General features: G+C 40.4%; 2 protein-coding genes and 1 long non-coding RNA gene across 4 annotated transcripts; 2 read left to right on the top strand and 1 right to left on the bottom strand.

The window, feature by feature from the left end:
• Positions 1-9,626: 9,626 nt before the first annotated feature.
• Positions 9,627-11,106, top strand: LOC110621624. The gene is made up of 2 exons (XR_002488987.2): positions 9,627-9,934; positions 10,784-11,106. It is a non-coding gene; the product is annotated as an uncharacterized LOC110621624 (long non-coding RNA).
• Positions 11,107-11,252: 146 nt separating this feature from the next.
• LOC110621602 (cytochrome b561 and DOMON domain-containing protein At3g61750) lies at positions 11,253-13,628 on the bottom strand. 2 transcript variants are annotated; one of them, XM_021765883.2, is made up of 5 exons: positions 13,136-13,628; positions 12,554-12,950; positions 12,196-12,482; positions 11,801-12,087; positions 11,253-11,708 (listed from the first exon to the last, which is right to left on the bottom strand). In XM_021765883.2, the coding sequence occupies exons 1-4, from the start codon at positions 13,433-13,435 to the stop codon at positions 11,812-11,814; spliced, it is 1,260 nt and encodes a 419-aa protein (XP_021621575.1). In that variant the 5' UTR covers positions 13,436-13,628; the 3' UTR covers positions 11,253-11,708; positions 11,801-11,811. The 2 variants fall into 2 exon arrangements, with proteins under 2 accessions (XP_021621575.1, XP_021621569.1); XM_021765877.2 differs by having other exon boundaries at positions 11,253-11,688; positions 13,136-13,625.
• Positions 13,629-16,542: 2,914 nt separating this feature from the next.
• LOC110618632 lies at positions 16,543-19,633 on the top strand. Its single transcript, XM_021761809.2, has 2 exons — positions 16,543-17,547; positions 19,297-19,633. Exons 1-2 carry the CDS (start codon positions 16,843-16,845, stop codon positions 19,456-19,458), a joined length of 867 nt encoding a protein of 288 aa, XP_021617501.1. The 5' UTR covers positions 16,543-16,842; the 3' UTR covers positions 19,459-19,633.
• The last annotated feature ends 492 nt before the right edge of the window (positions 19,634-20,125 follow it).

Raw genomic sequence — 20,125 nt, 5'->3', positions numbered from 1 at the left:
TCTCATGGAATGCAACACATAATCACATAACCTCGGCCGGACGGATCAAAACTCCCTCTATCTCATCTGGGGTACCCAAGTACCATATGCCTGGTCCCCGTAGGGCTGTTCCAGGTCTTTGTATATGTGCCTGGTCCCCGTAGGGCTGTTCCAGGTCTTCCTCTGAGGGCTAATGAATCCTCACGAAGTCCGTGCCGTCTCACATAAGCAATGTACAAGGAGCAATGCCAAGTACAAGGATATATGCAATGCATCATCTTTGTGTACACTAATGCACTCACCCTAAAGCATAGTCATGATGCATGAAGCATGAGAAAATATCAGTTATCATATTAAAACATTAAGTTAAATTCCACTCACCTGTAGTTCTCTCTGAACTGACTCGGCAGGTTCTGACACTGGACTCACTGCTGATGTCCCTGATTCCTCTGGTCCGTACCTACACAGGTGGACTCAAATGAGGGACTAAACTTCACTCAAGAACATCTCTCAGAAACTCCCCAAAACCCCTCTAAACAATCCTCAAACCAGCACATAAATCATGCAAAAGAAAGCTGGACAGGGCACTTTCGGCGGCAGGTTCGGCGGCCGAAACCCCTCTCCAGAGACGAAACTCATGCATGTTCGGCGGCACCTTCGGCGGCCGAAGGTCTCGTCCAGAGACGAAACTCACACACTTTCGGCGGCCGAACTCCCTCTTTCGGCGACCGAAAGTCTCTTCCTAAACCGAAAGCCTAGCTTTCGGGGGCAACCTTTGGCAGCCGAACTGCCTCCACAAAGGGTTCGGCGGCCGAACCTTCCTTCGGCGGCCGAACCTGGTTTTGCCCGAAGGACAGAACCCTGCTCTGTTTCATGCAAACTTTGCCCAAAATCCTACAAACATGCATAGCAACTACTCCCAACTAGCATATACACATATATGCGCACAAAGGGGTCTAAAACTACCCTAAAACCCCAAACAAACATAGCACATAACACTTAATCATGCTAGAACACCACAAATCACCAAAAACCTCACCTAAACCTAAACATGCAAACTACCCATACAAACTTCATAAAACCTTTCAAAATCATCAAAGAAGCTCAGGATCTTCACTTACCTCTTACACAACTTGAGGATGAAGGATCCTAACGTGGAGATATGAAGAAAAGCTCTTCCAAAGCTCCAAGCTTCAAAACTTGCTTCTTTTGCTCAAAACCTTCATAAATCACCAAAACTCTTAAAACTCTTGAAAGATTTGATGAAAATCATGGAAAACATGAAAGTCAACGTGGGAGAGGCTGAAACTCACCTCTGGCTGCAAGTGGAGGAGAAATAGCCTCCTTCCACCGACCCTTGGCCCTTTTATAGGTGGCTGGCCAGACCACCTTCGGCAGCCGAACGTGAAGCCGCAACCATGCAATGTTCGGCGGCCGAAAGTTACCTTCGGCGGCCGAACCTTTGCATTTCTCCCTTGTTGCTTTTCTTTCAAAACTCAAGTCTTTTACCACTTCAAAACATGAAAACAAGTGAAAATATCTTAAAAACATATGTATTACCCTTCTCGAGGGTTCTGACACCCGAGATTCCACTGGACTACAGGAATTCCGATGCCGGACTCGAGCCGGGTATTACAGTTAGCATCTGTGTTGAGGTCGGCGCTTCTCAGCTATCGTGCCTCTTCAGGAGGTCGGAACCTGATTTTTCTTTGGTAGCTCCGGGCTCCTCTCTTTTTGTGAGGTCGGAACTGTGTGTGAAGTTGTCCCTGCATATGATATGGGGAATTTTCATTTCGGGAAGCTCTTAAGTCCTTCACCCACCATTTTTTGTTTTCAGGAGATCTTACGAGATCCTGGCTGTTTTTGTTCCGGGGTGACCTCGGGGCCCGCCGGTAGTTTTTGTTTTGATTTTCCCGGGAGTTCTAGGGGATCCCGGTCTTCTTTGTTTACCCGGGAGTTCTAGGGGATCCCGGTCTTCATGCTCCGGGAGGCATCTTTATGATCCTCACCGGCCGTTTCGGGGTGACCTCGGGGCCCCGCCGGCAGCTTTTTGTTTTGTTTTCCCGGGAGTTCTAGGGGATCTCGGTCTTCATGCTCCGGGAGGCATCTTTATGATCCTCACCGGCCGTTCCAGGGTGACCTCGGGGCCCCGCCGGCAGCTTTTTGTTTTGTTTTCCCGGGAGTTCTAGGGGATCCCGGTCTTCATGCTCCGGGAGGCATCTTTAAGATCCTCACCGGCCGTTCCGGGGTGACCTCGGGGCCCCGCTGACAGTTTTTTTTGTGCCTTCTTGAGGTTTTTGCACAAGATTCAGGCTCATTGGCCTTACTGTCGCTTCGTCATCTCAGCTGGTTTTGTGCCTAACTGAGGTCTTGTTTCAAGGGATCTTTCTGAGCCCTGTTCTTTCTTTTTCATGGAGGAATGTTTATTCATAAAGATAATTCATATTGTATAAATAACTTTTATTTACTCATATTTGTCCAAATACAATGTTTTTCTTTACAAATATTTCAAGGGAAATACCTTTTTAGGTGCTGGATGTTCCAAGCGTGGGGCTCGGGGTTTCCTTGCATATCTTCGATTCGGTATACCCCTGGCCTGACCACTTTTGTCACCTTGAAAGGACCTTCCCAGGTCGGTGCTAACTTGCCCGCGGCCACTCTTTTTCCTGTAGCTTCCAGGTTTCTTAAGGTCAGGTCTCCCACTTTTAAGCTTCTTTCTCTGACCTTTTGGTTGTAATATCTCGCTGCTCGTTGTTGATAAGCGGCAGTTCGGACTTGGGCTTCTTCCCTGACTTCCTCAAGAGCATCCAGGTTGCTTCTTAACTTATCCTCATTAGTATTTTCACTAACGAATTGGACTCGATGAGTGGGGATCTGCAATTCAACTGGGACTACGGCTTCTGTGCCATAAGCAAGTGCAAACGGTGTTTCTTTAGTGGGCGCTCTGGGAGTGGTTCGGAGTGCCCATAGTATGCTATTGAGTTCTTCTGCCCAATTCTCCTTTGCGCCATCCAGCCGTTTCTTTAATCCTTGAAGGATAGCTCTGTTAGTGACTTCTGTTTGGCCATTAGTCTGAGGATGAGCCACGGAGGAGAACTTATGCCATATGCCCATGTTCGTCGTGAAGGCTCTGAAAATGCTGCAGTCAAATTGTCTGCCGTTGTCTGAGATAAGTACTCTAGGTATGCCAAATCTGCAAATGATATGTCCCCATACGAAATCTATCATCTTGCGAGCTGTGATTGTGGCTATTGCTTCTGCCTCTGGCCATTTCGAGAAGTATTCCACAGCCACCACCACGAATTTCCTTTGCCCCGTAGTCTTGGGGAAAGGTCCCAGGATGTCGATTCCCCATTGTGAGAAAGGCCATGGACTGGATATGCTTGCTTGAGGAGTGGCAGGGGTTCTGATGGCGTTAGCAAATCTCTGACATACGTCGCACCTCCGGACAAACTCTTCTGCTTCTTTTTTAACAGTGGGCCAGTAGTACCCTTGCCTGAATATTTTGTTGGCTAATGTCCCTGCTCCCTCGTGAGCCCCACATAGGCCTCTATGTATTTCCTCCATTACCTTTGCAGCTTCTTTCGGACTCACACACCGGAGCCATGGGCTGGACTTCCCTTTTCTGTATAAGGTTCCCCTTATTGCTTGGTAGTTGGCAACACGAGCTGCTATCTTTCTGGCTTTATCTTTATCTTCGGGGAGCTCACCCTCCTCCAAGTATCTCAGGTATGGGGTCATCCAAGTTGGGCTCTGTTCTACCTGCAGTACCGTGTTTGTCTTTTTAAAAGCAGGTGTACGGACATGCTGTATATATACTTCATCGGGAAGCTGTTCTAACTCCTCTTTGGTCAACCGACTAAGCAGGTCTGCTTCCTCATTTTCATCCCGAGGTATTCTTTGAAATCTGACGATAACTCCCCGACCCGTGAGCTCGGCTTCTATAGTTTTTACTTTATCAAGATAGTTCTGCATGATGGGGTCCCTAGCCTGATATACTCCCGTCACCTGGTTAATCACCAACTGAGAGTCGCTATTCACCTCGAGGTCGGTTACCCCTACCTCCGAAGCTATCAACATTCCATTTACCAGGGCTTCATATTCGGCCATATTGTTAGAAGCCGTAAATTCTAGACGCAAGGCATAACATACTTTAAAACCTTCTGGCCCCTTAAGCATTATCCCAACGCCACTACCCTCAGCACCTGATGCTCCGTCTACATACAGCTTCCAGCTAAATTCTTGGGGGGGCTCTCTCTCTTCCTCCTTTCTTGATAACTCTGAGGATGATCCTCCTTTCTCCTCATTGAATGTGCACTCCGCTATGAAGTCAGCCAAAGCTTGGAATTTTATGGCTATTCGAGGTCGGTACTCTAAACAGTAAGGGCTAATTTCTACAGACCATGCCAACATCTGCCCTGAAGTTTCTGGCCTATGTAGAATCTTCTTTAAGGGTTGGTCTGTCATCACGACTCCTTGGTGGCCTTCTAGATAAACTCTGAATTTCCGGACTGCTAGCAATAAGGCGTAAGCCAATTTTTCAATGTTCGAATATCAGACCTCAGTGTCTCTGAGTACCTTGCTAACGTAGAAAACAGGCTTCTGTTCTTCTTCTTCCACCCTTACTAGCACTGCGCTGACTGCTTGTTCTGAGGCCGCCAGATATATCAGAAGTTTTTCTCCTTTTACGGGACTGCTGAGCACGTGAGGCGAGCTAAGATACTTCTTAAGCTCTATGAAGGCCTTTTGGCAATCTTCTGTCCATTCGAAATTCGGTACTTTTCTCAACTTTTTGAAGAATGGCAAGCACTTTTCTGCCGACCTCGACATGAATCGGTTAAGCGCTACTACTCTCCCGGTTAGTCTCTGAACATCTCTTACACAGGTCGGTTCTGGCATATTCAGTATGGCTTCCACTTTCTCCGGATTAGGCTCAATGCCTTTACCACTCACCATGTACCCCAAAAATTTTCCTCCCCTAATGAAGAAGGCGCATTTTGCTGGGTTCAACTTCATTCTGTATTGATCTAACACCCCAAATATCTCCCTCAAATCTGCTATGTGTTGTTGGAAAGTGGAACTTTTGACCACCATATCGTCCACATACACTTCCAGATTTCTACCGATCTGGTTTTTGAAGATTTTATTCATCAACCTCTGATACGTTGCCCTGGCATTTCTCAATCCAAAGGGCATAGCCCTATAACAATAAGTTCCATCTTCAGTTATAAATGAGGTCTTTTCCTCATCCGACCTTTCCATTGGGATTTGATGATAACCCGACATAGCATCCAAAGAAGACATATAATCAAAACCGGCCGTTGAGTCGACCATTTTATTAATATCAGGTAGGGGGTAACAATCTTTAGGGCAGACCTTATTTAGGTCGGTAAAATCTATACACATCCTGTATTTGCCATTGGCTTTTTTGACTAACACAGGATTTGCCAACCACTGTGGGTACATGACTTCCCTAATAAAGCCTGCCTCTTCTAGCTTCTGCACTTCTTCCCGGGTGGCCTGCTGCTTCTCTCTTCCCACTACTCTCTTCTTTTGCTTTACTGGTCTGGCCTCGGGGAGGACATTCAATCGGTGTGTCATCACTTTAGGGTCAATTCCCGGCATGTCTGAAGGCTTCCATGCGAAGGTCGGCGCGTGACTTCGGATCAGGGCCATGACTTCACCTTTTTGTTCTTTGGTGAGACTGGCATTAAGACTGAAGACCTTGTTTGTATCTGCTCCTGATAAGGGGAAGGTTTCCAACTCTCCAACTGGCTCTGTCCGGGCTTCTTTTGTTTCATCTCTGACCTCCAGAACTTCCGAGTCGAGTGCTTCTCCAGTTGAGCTCGGTTCTGTTACTGTGGCCAAGTATACCGCCCTTACTTCTTTCTGGCTGCCCCGGACCATTCCCACTCCTTCTTCCGTTGGGAACTTGAGTGCCAAATACCTGATGCTAGTGACAGCTTCAAAGTCAAACAACGCCGGTCTCCCCAAAATCGCATTGTAGCTCAGTGGGAGTTTGACCACCAAAAACACCTCATGATGGGTGCGAGCTCTGGGTGTTTCTCCCAAGGTAAGAGCCAGCTTCACCTTTCCTTCTACAAGTACCGGTGCTCCTCCGATCCCCTTAATTGGTGACTGGTCCCGAACCAGCTGTTCCTCTGGAATTCCCATCTGCTGAAACACTCGGTATGGCAGGAAATTGACTTTACTCCCATCATCCACTAAGACCTTCTTTACCCGATAATTATGAATGACGGCTTCAATGACAAGCGCGTCATCATGGGGCATCTGAATACCCTGAGCATCTTCTGAGGAGAAAGTGATGATCATGGGAGAGTGGTCAACGATTTGCATGACTTCACTATTGCTGGTCTCTCCTTCCCGGTTTCTCTTCTTTCCTCGACGGCTCATCCATCCTCCCGTTCCTCCAACAATCATGTTGATGGTCCCACTGGACCCATCATTCACTGGTCCAGCTCCTATTCTCCTAGGTGTCTGAGTTGTCGGACCAGGCTGAGGCCTCTGTCCCTCTGGTTTCTTCACAAAATTTTTGAGGTGCCCCCTTTTTATCAGCCTCTCAATCTCCGCGATTAACTGAAAACAGTTATTCGTATCGTGCCCATGGCTCCGGTGGTACTGACAATACTTGTCAGGATTTCTTTGATCTGCTTCCAACTTCATGGGTTTGGGCCACTGGAGGAACTCCTTATCCTGGACTGCCATGAGCACTTCGGCTCTGGAAGCGTTGAGGGGGGTTGGTTTCTCGGGAACCCAAGGAGGGAGCACTCTTGGTTCAAGAGCCTGAGGAGGAGGAGGAGGCCTTTGATCCCGTCTCTCCCAGGCCTGTTTGTACGGCTCAGGCCTCTTTCCATGTTTCTTCTCGTGTCTCTCCGGCCTCCTCTCCTCCGGGGCTTTCTCTTTTCCTGCCATCCCTTTAGCAAATCTACTCGTCACTAAGGCGTCATCCTGCCTTATATACTTCTCCGCCCTCTTCATCAACTCAGCCAGTGAGGTCGGAGGTTTCCTGCTCAAAGAACCAAAGAACTCGGCAGAGGTTGTTCCCTTTTGCATGGCCTCCACCGCCCTTCCTTCATCCAGCTCGGGAATCTGCAGGGCCTCCGTATTGAAGCGGGCGACATACTCTCTGAGTGATTCACCTTCTTTCTGTTTCACTGTTTCTAGATAGCTTGTCTTCCTATCTGCTGGCACCCCGGCTATGAACCGGCTGATGAAGCGGGTGGCAAGATCTCCAAAACTCTTAATGCTTCCGGCCTCCAGGCTGTTGAACCACGCCCGCGCTGGTCCCGAGAGCGTTGTTGGGAACACCTTACACATTAAGGCATCTGACAGGGTTTACAACTCCATGAAGGTCTTATAGTTCATGACATGCTCTCTCGGGTTACCAGCTCCATTATAGGCCGCCATCGGCGGCATCATAAACTTCTTGGGAACGGTCTCCTGCTGCACTATCTTTGAGAAGGGAGAAGAAGTGGGCAAGGAGGTTTGGCTCTGATCTTTCTTACCTAGCTCGGCTAAGAGCTGCTCTTTCAACCTTTTCAGCTTTTGGTTCATTTTCTCGTCTTCTGGGCTGGATCCTTTCCCCCAGCTGTATTCCTCCTCCCCTGTTTCAGTTCCCGTTTCCCTGGTTGTTCCGGCAGAATAGTTGTCCGCCTCCTCATTTTCTATCAACTCTCTTGCCCTTCTCCCATGGATTCGGGCCTCCGATTCTTCCTCTTCCCCGGCATCGTGGCTGTTAGTTTGGAGGTGGTCAGAGGTAGGTCGGAGTTCATTGGTTCTGGGTTCCTCCACTACTGGGAGTGCATTTACTGGGGTGCTAAGGCCCCTCTGTTGCATTATCTGCCCCAACCAGTGAGCAGTAGTCTGTAGCTGGAGAGCCATAGTTTGAATGTCCTGGTTAGATAAAGTCACGGTGGGAGTATTCCCTGCCAAGCTTGGCGAGGGATTAAGAGAGATAGGCGTTTGGTTATTCAACGTTGTAGGGCTAGAAAAGGAGAACTGCTGCCCATCTTGGGCAGAGCTAAGGTCATTTGGAATGTTAAGGTTACTTTCTTGGTGGTTTGTCATCGTGGATCTCAGTGGGTTTTGAAAGTGAAAACTCCGGTGATGAAAAGATCTCCTTCGTTCCCACAGACGGCGCCAATTGATGATCTGAGATCCAATAGAATAGGGTTTTACAAGGGTTTTGGTATTGAAAAATAAGCTTAAACTTTCTGGGGAGGGGGTTTCCCTTTTATCCATTTCGCTATGCTTGCTGGTGACGTGTAAAGGTCTTTCCATGATTGGGACACGCGTCTCTGACATACAGATTCGGGTGTACGAGGGTATCAGCAGCCTGCTCCATGCGTAACGGCCTCTGATTCTCCTCGTGCGTACGCTCGAGCGGATCTGCTAGGCTGTCTTAGTATGGCTCTGGATACTGGGCTGGGCCGAGAGTCGGGCCGGACGCTGAGCCTGAGAGGAGAGGACCTGCTGGTCGCGGACTGGGCCGATCTGAGTAAAGAAGCTTGGTAGAACCCGGCCTTGAAGGTTGAATGGGCCAGGCTTATTGTGCTTATCAAGTGTGTGGGCCTCTACGTTATGGGCCTTTGGCTGTGGTCAAGCCCCTGATCCGGGGTGAAGAAATCCAGCAGTCATCAACAATTATTAAATTAAAATTAAAATTATAATAATTTTGACAACTCTTTAGTATTATATTAATATTATATAAGTCCGCACACACATCCATCTATAATTAATACGAGATTTTAAAAACTAATCCATACGATAAATTGTCCATCCAAGACTCATGCCAGATTATGCATGCATGCACACCAATTATTTTTTCGATTTATTATTTTTTTATTAAAAGATAAAATTTATACTTACAAACCAGAATCCACTAAATCCAAATCAAAATTATAACAATTTTAATAAAATTATTTAGTGTCATGTAAGTCCCCGTACATACCATCCATAAATAATATTGAATTTCAAAACACCTAGAAATTCATAATATTTTTTCTCTAAAAAATAGAAGTTTCATTGATATTCCATCAAAGTAGGCTGAAAACCAGATACAAAGTATAACTGAGTTGGAAAATTATAACGAAAGTTGGAATCTCTTTACGAATTTCCAACTAAGACAATGAGCAGCTTGATGCGAATGTCTCTTAATAACAAGGAAAAAAAACTAAAACAAAGAGGCGAGAAAAATGTTGAGAGTCGGCCACCATATCACTAATGACAAAGCCACCCTCACATGCCTCAATGACAATGGACGAATCAACCATAACATGCAACACCCTATATCTAAATATAATAAATTGCTCCCTCTTTTAATGTAGTATATAATATATTTTTGTGTAGTGTTTAAAATTATTATATAAATATAATATTAAGATGGCCATTATATAAAATTCCTTTCCCCTTCTAATAAATTTTTAAATACCAAAATAAAATCAAAATTTATCTAATTGACCTATATATTTCAGAAAGAAAATATATTTCATACTTTAATTTAATCCATCGAGCATTTATCTCATCTTTTTTTATTTTTTCTTTTGGCTCGAGGAGCATTTATCTTATTGAGTTTTATAATGAATACAACAATAAATTCATTAAATATAATTATTTATTATTGATTTTATAAAATAAATTACCTGTTCTCTCGTGCTGTTTCATAGGACATGTCACTAAACCTCACGCAACATTTCGTCTAATTTTAATAGCAATTTCCATGGGAAGAATTCTAATTTCTGCCTGAAACCTAACTGCAAAGAGCAGCAGGGGATAAACAGCCTCCACTGTAATCCCGCCGGCCACCGGTGCTGCAGAGATCTTCAGTCACTACCTCTAATCGAATCGCCAGAGGACCGGATTCCATATGCTTTAGGAGTTCCCTCTTTGAATAGAAGCGGTTCAGGTTGCTTCGCCTTCTCCGATTAAAAATGGGGTAATTTCCTGTTAAATTGTTTTGTTTGAATCCCTTGTTCAAGTTTTCGTTTACGAGAAAAATTGATAATATGTCGATTGAAATGGAAATGATGGCTAAAAGTAAAAGGTCTGAGCAGTGAAGATTAATGGTGGTAGTAATGGATGTGAAGGTCTTAGAAGGGAGAGGGCCCTTGTCCTTGGTTTGAGTAATTGCATTGTGACTATCGCTATCTCTCCCACATCAAAATATGTCATAGCATGAGCATTGACGATGGGTTGAAATAAAAGGCGTGGTCGCGTTCTAGTATTGAATGCTGACCTAGACTTCTCCCAACATTTACTTAAGCATCCATCTGCTGCCACCATGCTTCCTCCGTTGATCCAAACCTTGTATGCTGATCCATGACCAATCCACATTCTCTATCAGTTTTTCTTCTTTTTATATATTTCTGTTTGTTATGTTTGTCAGCTACATTAATATGTGAATACACTCTTAGGGAGGCTGTAATTATATATGGAAACTTTGACGGTTGCCTAAAACGCACACACACACACACACCGGCTATTGCTGTTACTAATGCAAAATTTATTATTATTTTTCTCTACCCTCGATGATGATTTATCAATTACGGAAGATGATACAGTCTACGTGTTGCATAAATTAAAGAAAGAACTACTCTTTTGGTTGTTTGCCTATAGCATAGTTCAATTGATTGCCATGGTGAACTGTTGGGAGATGTCTATGTATATAGAAAACTAAGTTAGCCTGTGAGTTGCTTCCCAGTTGGTACACAAAAGAAGGGATGTAACTAGATGAGGCTGAAGAGCTACATTTAAGGTCTTGATCATTTTTTTGCTTGTTATTCAGGTTTCGTAGTTGGTTGTTTACTGGTGGGACCTTTGGGTAACATTGGTTGAGGTGCAATTTTGGCAGACGACACAAAATTTTGATATCTATCTAATGACAGAACGAACTTCAAAGAACTTCCAAGGAGCGCCAGTGTCTAATGACAGTTGAGTTTCTTGGTTCCAATACAAGTGATTTTGATATTAATTTGATTGAATTCTAAAGGAATGGAATTGTTCCCTTCAGTTCTAGCTGACTTGTGGTTATTTTCCCTTTTATTTGTTTATTCATTTTTTTATGTGATAATGCAACCACATTTTGAAGATAAAAAGAATATTAAGTTTTAAAATTTGTTCAGCCCTTAGACCATAGATAACTCTGTTGTTTGATACTTCATGGTGCCTAAATGGGTAGATAACTTCATCTTGTTTGATACATGTCTCTTGTCATCATTATCACCGTTTGGTTGTGGCATGTCTCGCAATAGAATGACTTGAACGGGAAACATATTCAATATAGTCAATATAGCCTACATGACAACCATGTCTTCCCTAAAGAAAAGGTGGAGAGGGGGAAGGAGAAACTTTGTGTATGTTCGACTATACCTTCATCTGCAAACTCGAAGCAATACAAGCCCACAATGTGGAAAGGAGAATCTCACTGTTTAGTTTGTGTTGACTTTCCACCAAAAAAAGGCTGAAACTTGCTTGCTCCAGCCTTACAAATAATTGTATCCGGCTTTCAGTAATATCCCTAGTATTCACACTGAAATCGCCTACATAACGAACAGCTTCTAAAAGTTTACATGAGTGCAGGCCACGTCTAAAATTGAATGAGTGCAGTTTGGCATGGCATTTTGTCCTTCTCAGAAACAAATAAATGGTCAACTGTTGAACAATTCTTACAGTTTCTTTCAGGTCAAAATTCTGCAACAACCGTGGTCACCCTGTTTCAGAAATTTGATCTAGAATCCAGTTTTCTGATCGGGACATAAATGAGGAACACATAATCAAGAATCACGGACTCATACAATATTACCTGAAAATTGTTTATGAAATTGGATTCATTTGGAAGGAAGCAGGTGGAGTTGTTTCTGATTTCCACATCCAAGACAATGTTTCTAGGATAACCACTGTGACTAATATTGTACTAATTAGAAACCCATAGCATATCTTCCATGCCATCCCTGCAGATCCTGCGTGGATTCCCAACACCACATTTAGAGCTCCGAAGAAGAGCGCGATCCTACCAAACCAGCCGTGATACCAATTCCAGTACTTACGGATCTTGGCATCCTTCTTGGGCCGTAGAAAGAATGCCAATATCTGAAACCCAAGTTTAGACATGCCAATTTAAATAATCAATTAGAATGCATCTCATTGAAAACACCAATCTAAGTCCAGATATAATCAGGACAGGATTCAGGAACGTACCTGAAGAATACTAAGGGTAAGAACAAAGATTCCTATGGATCTGTGAGCCGGTATACTGGCATTAATTTTAGAATAGAGTTGTTGTCCAAGGACCACAGTAGCTAGGCCGAAGATAAATCCCACAAATTGAATACCTGCGTGTATATAGTACCATAGTGGATCTTTATGCTTCATGTATCTTGCAACAATTGCTCCAACGGGAAGGAGCAGGCCCCACGCAAAGATGCCCAATATTCCATGATTTTTCTTCATCTGCCCAGGATTTGCATACCCAGAAGAAGCAGAACCTGCGGAAGAATGAAAATAATATGAAGAAAGCTAGAAATGGTAAGCTGAAAGCGAAAATGACCTAACAAACCTGCGGAGAAGTCGAAGAGAACGGTGGTCTTATCATCATGAATGGAGAGGTGGTGATGCCTTGGATATTTTGTTCCAAAAGCCAGTATGATGGGTTGGCGAGTGAGAGGTTTTTCAAACTTGGCTTGAAATGCCAAGTAAATCATGGGTCCATAAAGCACAACGGCAGGTGGAACTTTTGTGAGATCCAATTCACCTGCATCTGCTATGACCTGTGATGGCCGAGAACCTTGCAAATAGTATTGTTTGATTCTTGCATGACCTTCCTTGTTAAACCATCCCACCATAGCACTGGACCCAGTCATCATTCCATCTTTAGAAAACCCCATTCCTACCCATCCAGTGGTGTATACAGCAGATAATATAAAGGTCACCAAGTTCTCTTCTCTCTTGTGATACTACAAAATACATTCGTTGGAATTATATCAATAAATGGGTAAACATATGCTGCTGCCTATCTTGTCTCCTTTTAAGATTTGAAAGGCAGAGGATCAAGTCTTAAGCAAAGCAATATATATGCATAATTCTTCAGGGTTTCAATCATAAACAAAATCTAAAGAGATATAAATTTAATTTGGCTTACCCTCAAAATAAAATTATTCCAGACTGGTGAGCAGACCATGCCTGATATATTGTTGTAGGGAGGAGGAAGAAAACTACTCATATCTATATTGCAAAGCTCCGATCTACCGTCAACTCCTAGAGTAGCTCCACCGCTCTCACCATCTAATGCTGTAACATGAACATAATCATCATGTGGCCCTGGACCCCTATACTTATCGCGTGTGGCCGAGGAAACATTGGGTCTCAAGAAAATAACCAAGAAACAGAATGAAAAAACAATCACAGGCCTGAAAGCTCGAAATCTTAATGAGTTTGCCATTCAAGAATAATGCCAAGAAGCAGAGGAGAGGATAATCAAAACCTTGAATTTGGAAATGGGATAATCAAATGAAACCACACAGAAACAAGCTGAAGAAAGGTAATGTGATTTGTGAAAGTGAAGGTGAAGAAGAGATTGAAGAGGTTTTGGTGGTTGAAAGGTGTCAGTTGCTTGAATCTGAAGGATATGTAAATTATAGATATTGCTGGTGAAGAAGGTGGTTGGTGATGGCAAGTAATGATCAATCTCGCCTGTTATTGCAAACTCACTACCCAACAACAACAACATTCTTTCAAGTGTCTCAATATTCTTATTATTTTTTCAGAATATATCAAATAGATTCTCCTCCCGGGAAGCAGGAGAATTTGCATGCGCCTACAATCCAAAGGTCAGGGTGGCGGCGGCGGCGGCGGCGGCAACCAGATAGTCTTCCCTCGAGTATATATAGTTTTACCCTTTACATATAAATATACGAATCTACATTTGCAAATCTGCACTCTGATAATTAAACATATATTTGGCAACTAGAGAATTTGAATCCAAGAATAGCAGCATAATCTGGTGAAAAATCCATTTGTGTGTAAATTATTCATCCCAAAATATGAACGACAAGGCTCAGCTGTTGAATAATACTGGGGTGAATTTTAATTATATTCAGAAAATAATATCTATTTTTTTTTTTCAAAAGCTAAAATTTAAAATTGAATTCTGCTTGTATTTTGACTAAGCTGGATTCCCTGGTAGCCCTGGCTATGGATGGCCCATGCCATTGATAAGCCTTAGTGTTTGGCAGATTTGTTTTGCGCTATAAGTTAACGAAAAGTGCAGCAGCTACCTTCCAATAATGATGAATTAGCCATCATTCAATCATATGGTATTTTACTTCTTCAAAAAAAGTTAGCAATAGTGATATATAAATTTATATGAAATGATAAATTTATAATAAAATTACAAATTAGCAATAGTGAATTTCATAAAATTCAGTGATGTCTATATTTTCATATTAATTTTTTTATTTTAAATTATAAATTTTTTATTACATTTTAATTGAATTAGCATCTCATATAGTTGTTTTATGTAAAATAATCGTTAAATTACTATTTATGGAGGAGGCAAATCTATAAAAACCTTTTAATTAGCTTGTAACACAAGGGACGATAAGACATTTCTTTCATGGAAGATGAAATTTACACAACTCCATCACCTTCACATTATAATTAACTCCTTACCCTCAATAAATTGACATTCTAACTTTCTTAATTTTATTTCATAATTTACATTACCCAAAAAAAAAACACCTACAACTTGGTTGATATATTGCATAAAAAGCAAGAGAATATCATTAATTAATTATAATTTAAATTTAAAAAAAATTCTAAAATTCTAATTTCAAATAAGCTAAATCACAATATAATGTTAATCATTTACAAACATGTCTTTTAAGAGCTTGTCCTGTGGGTAAGGAGTAATGATGGATAAACTATGGAGATATGTTGTATTTTTCAAAATATTTTGCGCAAATAGATTATTTCATAAGTTTTAAGTTCTAAAAGAGAAAAGAAGCGAAAAGTTGAATTTTAAGTTCTAAAAGAGAAGAGAAGCGAAAAGTTGGATCTGAATAATTTAAGGTGCGATTCTTTAATACTATTGGCTCCTAAGAAATATTTACTTCGTTATCAATTAATTATAAATCAAATTAAATAATTTTCAGATAAAATTATTTGAAAGTAACCTTTACTTAGTTTAAGTGTTTGATTAAAGATATTTAAAAGATAACTTAGTTTATCAAAAGATAAGTAATTAAGTGTTATGTTTATTAGATTAAAAAAAGTGTTATAGTTATCAAATACAGACAATATTGATTTCATTGGAATATACCATCTTATTTAGTAAAAAAATAATTTAAAAATAACTAGATAAATAAAAAATATGAATACTTGACTTTTGATTTAATATGGAAATATTTTTTTAGTTTAATTAAACAGGATTATGATCTATTAATAAGTAAATTTGATTGACTTATAAAATAACTCAAACGCTTATAAAAACATTGCTTTTATAAGGTTGATTAACAGCACAGTGTGTACTAAGTTAATTAACTTTAATGATACTTAGGTAAATAAGACTCAGATGTTTAGAGATTTAAATGGAAATAATTGGTCCAACTAATTACTCTAAATTGTTTAGTTTGATTTTTAAAAGAAAAGGAATTATGTCTCTGGTCATGATATAGAAATTCGTTTGATCTCGATGAGTTTTCTATTGTAGTTTATATATAGTTTAGAGTTTTGATCTTGGTGATTTTTAGTAAGGTATTTGGTTGGAATTTAATTTTGATTGTATTAAAATGTGTATGACTAAATGTTTTTTATTGTATAATCTTATTTTCGTATCTCAAATCTTATGTTCGGTGGATTGTTATCGTGAATACTGGAATTAGTGGATATAATCAGTGCAAAAATGCGAAATTGCCTTCTTACTGCACCTTCATAGCTACTCAAAACTAAATCGATATGGTATTTTTTTTTTTTTCGGTAATTCTGGTTCTATTTTTGAAGTGTATTGTAGCTGGTAGTTTGTTTAAATTGTCCGAGATGCTGGATGAAACTGTGAAAATCAAAGTGATGGATTGTTCCAGAACAATCTTAATCTTAAAATGAATGGAGTTATATTTGGGCTTTGAACTGGAATATAAACTTTTTTATTTTTGGACCAGTTTGAATATGCAATATGTCATTCCTCTACATTTTTAATGGAGTTTAATTTACATGCTAAATTTTTTTTATAATTTTGAACTTATTTTTAGACACGTATAGGTCATGTATTCAATTCCTCCGTACAATGTTTTTTTAAAAGATTTTAATTAAAAAATCTCAACCGTCAATTAAATCTAATCTTAACCATTCATTTATGTTATATATATAACCCTAGCCTCGTTGTGCCGCCTCATGAAGGAGGGTCGAGCGAGGGAAAGAGGCGGTGGAAACTTTCTAACGTATTTACCTGTTTTACTATATTACCCTTCATCTTTTAATTGGGCCAAAATGCAAAAAGCAAAGCAAAAGATTGGCAACCCCATTATAAAATACCCAGGTGCAAGACAACTACTGTTTCCTTTATCCTCTTCTTCCTCTTGGGCTTTGCGTTCGTGTCCAAACCCTGTTTTAAGCACCAAGCAAATGAACCAGAGCATATTCCTATGTGATTTTGAAAATGGCATCTCCGTTATAATAAGATAAACGAAGGTCTCTTTTCTCCACCACTAGTTCCCATCCACTGTAGCCAATCCTTGTCTGATGATCTAGTTTGCTGTTTCTTCCAACTCTCGTAGAGCCTCTCGTTCCTTCGTTAGAGTTCTTCCCTGAAATGCTGACTGAAACTCAGCTCAAGCTTAGAAGTGTTCTCTCATGGACTTTCTAACACTTCAACCCACTTTTAACTCTTTCTTTTTTAATCCCACCACTAAACCTTTCTATCCTAAACACTTGTCATTCTTCAAGTTGACTCATCTTTCCAAATTTAGAACTTCTCCTATTTGTTTGTCCTGTACAAGTCCTTCAAATCGGCTAAATCCCAAATCAGACTGTAATAATAACGTGTCTTCTTTTAACCCTTTATGGGTTTTTGTCCCAATCTTGCAACGCGTCAAGGGGGTAGCTTCTTCTCAAACTAGGAAATGGGTTTCTCGCCTACAAGCTTATAGTGAGGAATCGGAGAAAGCAATGAACGGCTACAGTGGCAATTACTTGCAAAACGGAGCTTTTGGAGTGGCTTTATTGAGCGTTACATCGAACGCTAAGGTCCGATTTAGTCCCTTTGTGGCGACATTGGCAGCAAACCCAACTTTTATATCGGGGTTGCTTGCGTGGTTTTTGGCCCAATCGATAAAGGTAATATTGAATTTCTTTGTGGAGAGGAAATGGGATTTAAGAATACTATTTGCATCCGGAGGGATGCCATCTTCACACTCTGCCTTGTGCACTGCTTTGACAACATCAGTGGCGCTATGTCATGGGGTGGCTGATTCTTTATTTCCAGTTTGTTTGGGGTTTAGCCTTATAGTTATGTACGATGCAATCGGTGTTAGACGTCATGCTGGAATGCAAGCCGAGGTAATGAGTGATCTTTTTTTTAAAAAAAAAAAAAAAGATTTATTCCCTTTATCACTACTTTTGCTTCTGGTCTTGTTCAAGTTATTTTTTGTTAGAAAAATAATCATTCTTGTTTGAGGGAAGATTGCTACTGGTGATGCATATGTGAAGTATAAGATATGGGTTTCCACTGTTGCATTGCTCTTATTGTTTTTCTCGTTGCCCAACCCGAGAGCTGGAGTATTTTGTTATTTTCCCATGTCTTTTCATGTTGTTGATTTCATCGCTGGTGGTATTGTTAAATCGGAATGAACGCTTGTTCTGAACTCTGAATCTATGTCCCAAGTTTGGCCATATATATTTTCTGTGTATCGTCTTCCTGGATCAAATAATAACCAATCAGATTAGGGAGTTCATCTGGGGATATAGCCTTTTTTTTTTTGGTAGTGGTGGAGACAGATAAAAAGTACAGGGAATTCAGAAGGTCATTTGCGTTTTACCATTTACTAGTGGATACTCCTGATAAGCATTTTTGTGCAAAGGCCTCAAATTTTGATATTTGAGCAACCTCTTGTCGAAAAGGGATAGGCATTATTTGGTTATAAGCAAGAGACTGAACGTAATATAGTCTTTATTTTCTGGTCTTTGGTTGGAATAATTTAGTTGTTAGTAAAATTTCATTTATCAATTTAATCTTGAAATTTTCAGTTAGTTGAATAGATTCTTGAGTTTCTAAACTTGTGCTTACTGCTTGGTGTGATATGCTGCCCTTGTTTCATGATAAGTAAATCCTAGATAGCATCAAGCCTTGAATTCTGATGATTAGCTCATCTGTTTGCAAACTGCAATGGCACTGATGGTCTTTATTCACATTATTGTGCCTATATGAGAATGCCGGTCTATCAAATAAGGATTACGGGGGCAATTTATGTTTACTTGGACTATGATATGAGTATCTTAATGGGTAGGCATCTAGGTCGCCTTTTTCCCAAGCTTTTCATAGATTTGGCTACTAATTTAAAGTTTGACATTGTCATGTTCTCACAAAGAAACCTTGTCAAGCACAGGTAGCTTAGTGCTAAGTGAAGAGTAAAAAGGTGTCATGCAGGCATTTTTGGTAACAGAGTTGGGATCTCTGAAATGAACATGGTACCTACCAACTGAACAGGTTAAATTGACTTGGGTATGGTGATCACAAGTTCTCATAGTTAGCATTGTGGAATCAACTCTGATAATATTGAGCCCATTGGATTTTGGTGGAATTCAATGGTCATAACTATTAACCTTGCTTAGTGCACCCACCTGGTGCAGTTGCACTCTCACTAATAAATTTGTTGTATTCACCTCTTTTTTCATGGAAAGCTCACTTATTTGTGAATGGAGGAGCACTACATTGGGTTATTGTATACCTTGCAAATAATAGCACGTGTAAGATATGATGTACCCTAAACTGCCATCCGGCAAACATGCAATTTATGACTTGAACCTCAGAACTTCTGGTTTAATGCATGTTGAATCCACTGCTGAAGTTCCAGTCAATTTATTTGATATCTCTGCCTTGTAAACCTACATATTCGATGGTTGATGCTTATTTATAGCGTAGGATGTGTTCTAGACAGTTTAACTAATTAATAGTATCTCCTTCAATCCTTTGGAGGATATGAAATTAGCTACTTTCTTTTCCCTGCCTAATGGTAGATTGCAATGTTCAGTTTCATTCATTGGCATTTTCAGGAACTAACATGCACCTTTCCTGTGTTGATGATATAGGTTCTTAATATGATTGTTGAGGACCTGTTTCAAGGGCATCCTATCAGTGAGAGGAAGCTCAAAGAACTTCTGGGACATACCCCATCACAAGTCTTTGCTGGAGCTGTGCTTGGAATTTTGGTTGCTTGTTATTGTTGTCAGGGTTACTTAGTTGTAACCTAAGTCTTCTTCTGTGGGCAATTTTGGTTCAGATTTGCGTCCATGGCAGTGATTTTTCTGCCGTAGATAATCCCTGTTTGGCCTTCAGAGTTGATGTATTTTACTTTATCCAATAACTGGAGGAAATCAAGATTTTGAGAAACAGAAATGGAAGCGTCTCTTCTGTCTGCATTTTCTATGTCGGATGGATTTTGTGGTTGTTTGATTGGATTTCCAGTTAAATGAGGTAAATTTCAAGCATCATCCTTTAATTTGGGGTGTTGTAACAAAACCATTTTTAAAATTTCTGCAGTGTAAAATTCTTACATGCTTAAGTGTATAAATACTCAACTAATTAATAAATCCAAAAAATTATTTTTGAATATGAGCTTTAATGATTTGAATTAAAATGAGAGCCGTTGTATACATCTAGGTGATTTATTTATAAATATATAAATTAATATAAAACAAATAACACCCAATAATGAAGTGACAAAAAAGCATAAATAAATAATTGGTTTTACAAAGCTTTACATGTTATTGTCTCTTGTGAAATTATTTAATACCCTCAAGTGACGGATCTAAGTATGGCCAACTTTTGAAATTTTTATAGAGGTATTTATATAATTTTTATTAATTTTAAATAAATGAAAAAAATTATTATTCAGTTTCTAAAATTTTAAAAAAAATT

The sequence above is a fragment of the Manihot esculenta genome, chromosome 1, assembly GCF_001659605.2.
Source record: "Manihot esculenta cultivar AM560-2 chromosome 1, M.esculenta_v8, whole genome shotgun sequence".
In the NCBI taxonomy this organism is placed as follows: Eukaryota; Viridiplantae; Streptophyta; class Magnoliopsida; order Malpighiales; family Euphorbiaceae; genus Manihot; species Manihot esculenta.
The sequence above is the reverse complement of the archived record's forward strand: the minus strand, read 5'-3'. Positions and strand labels throughout refer to the sequence as shown.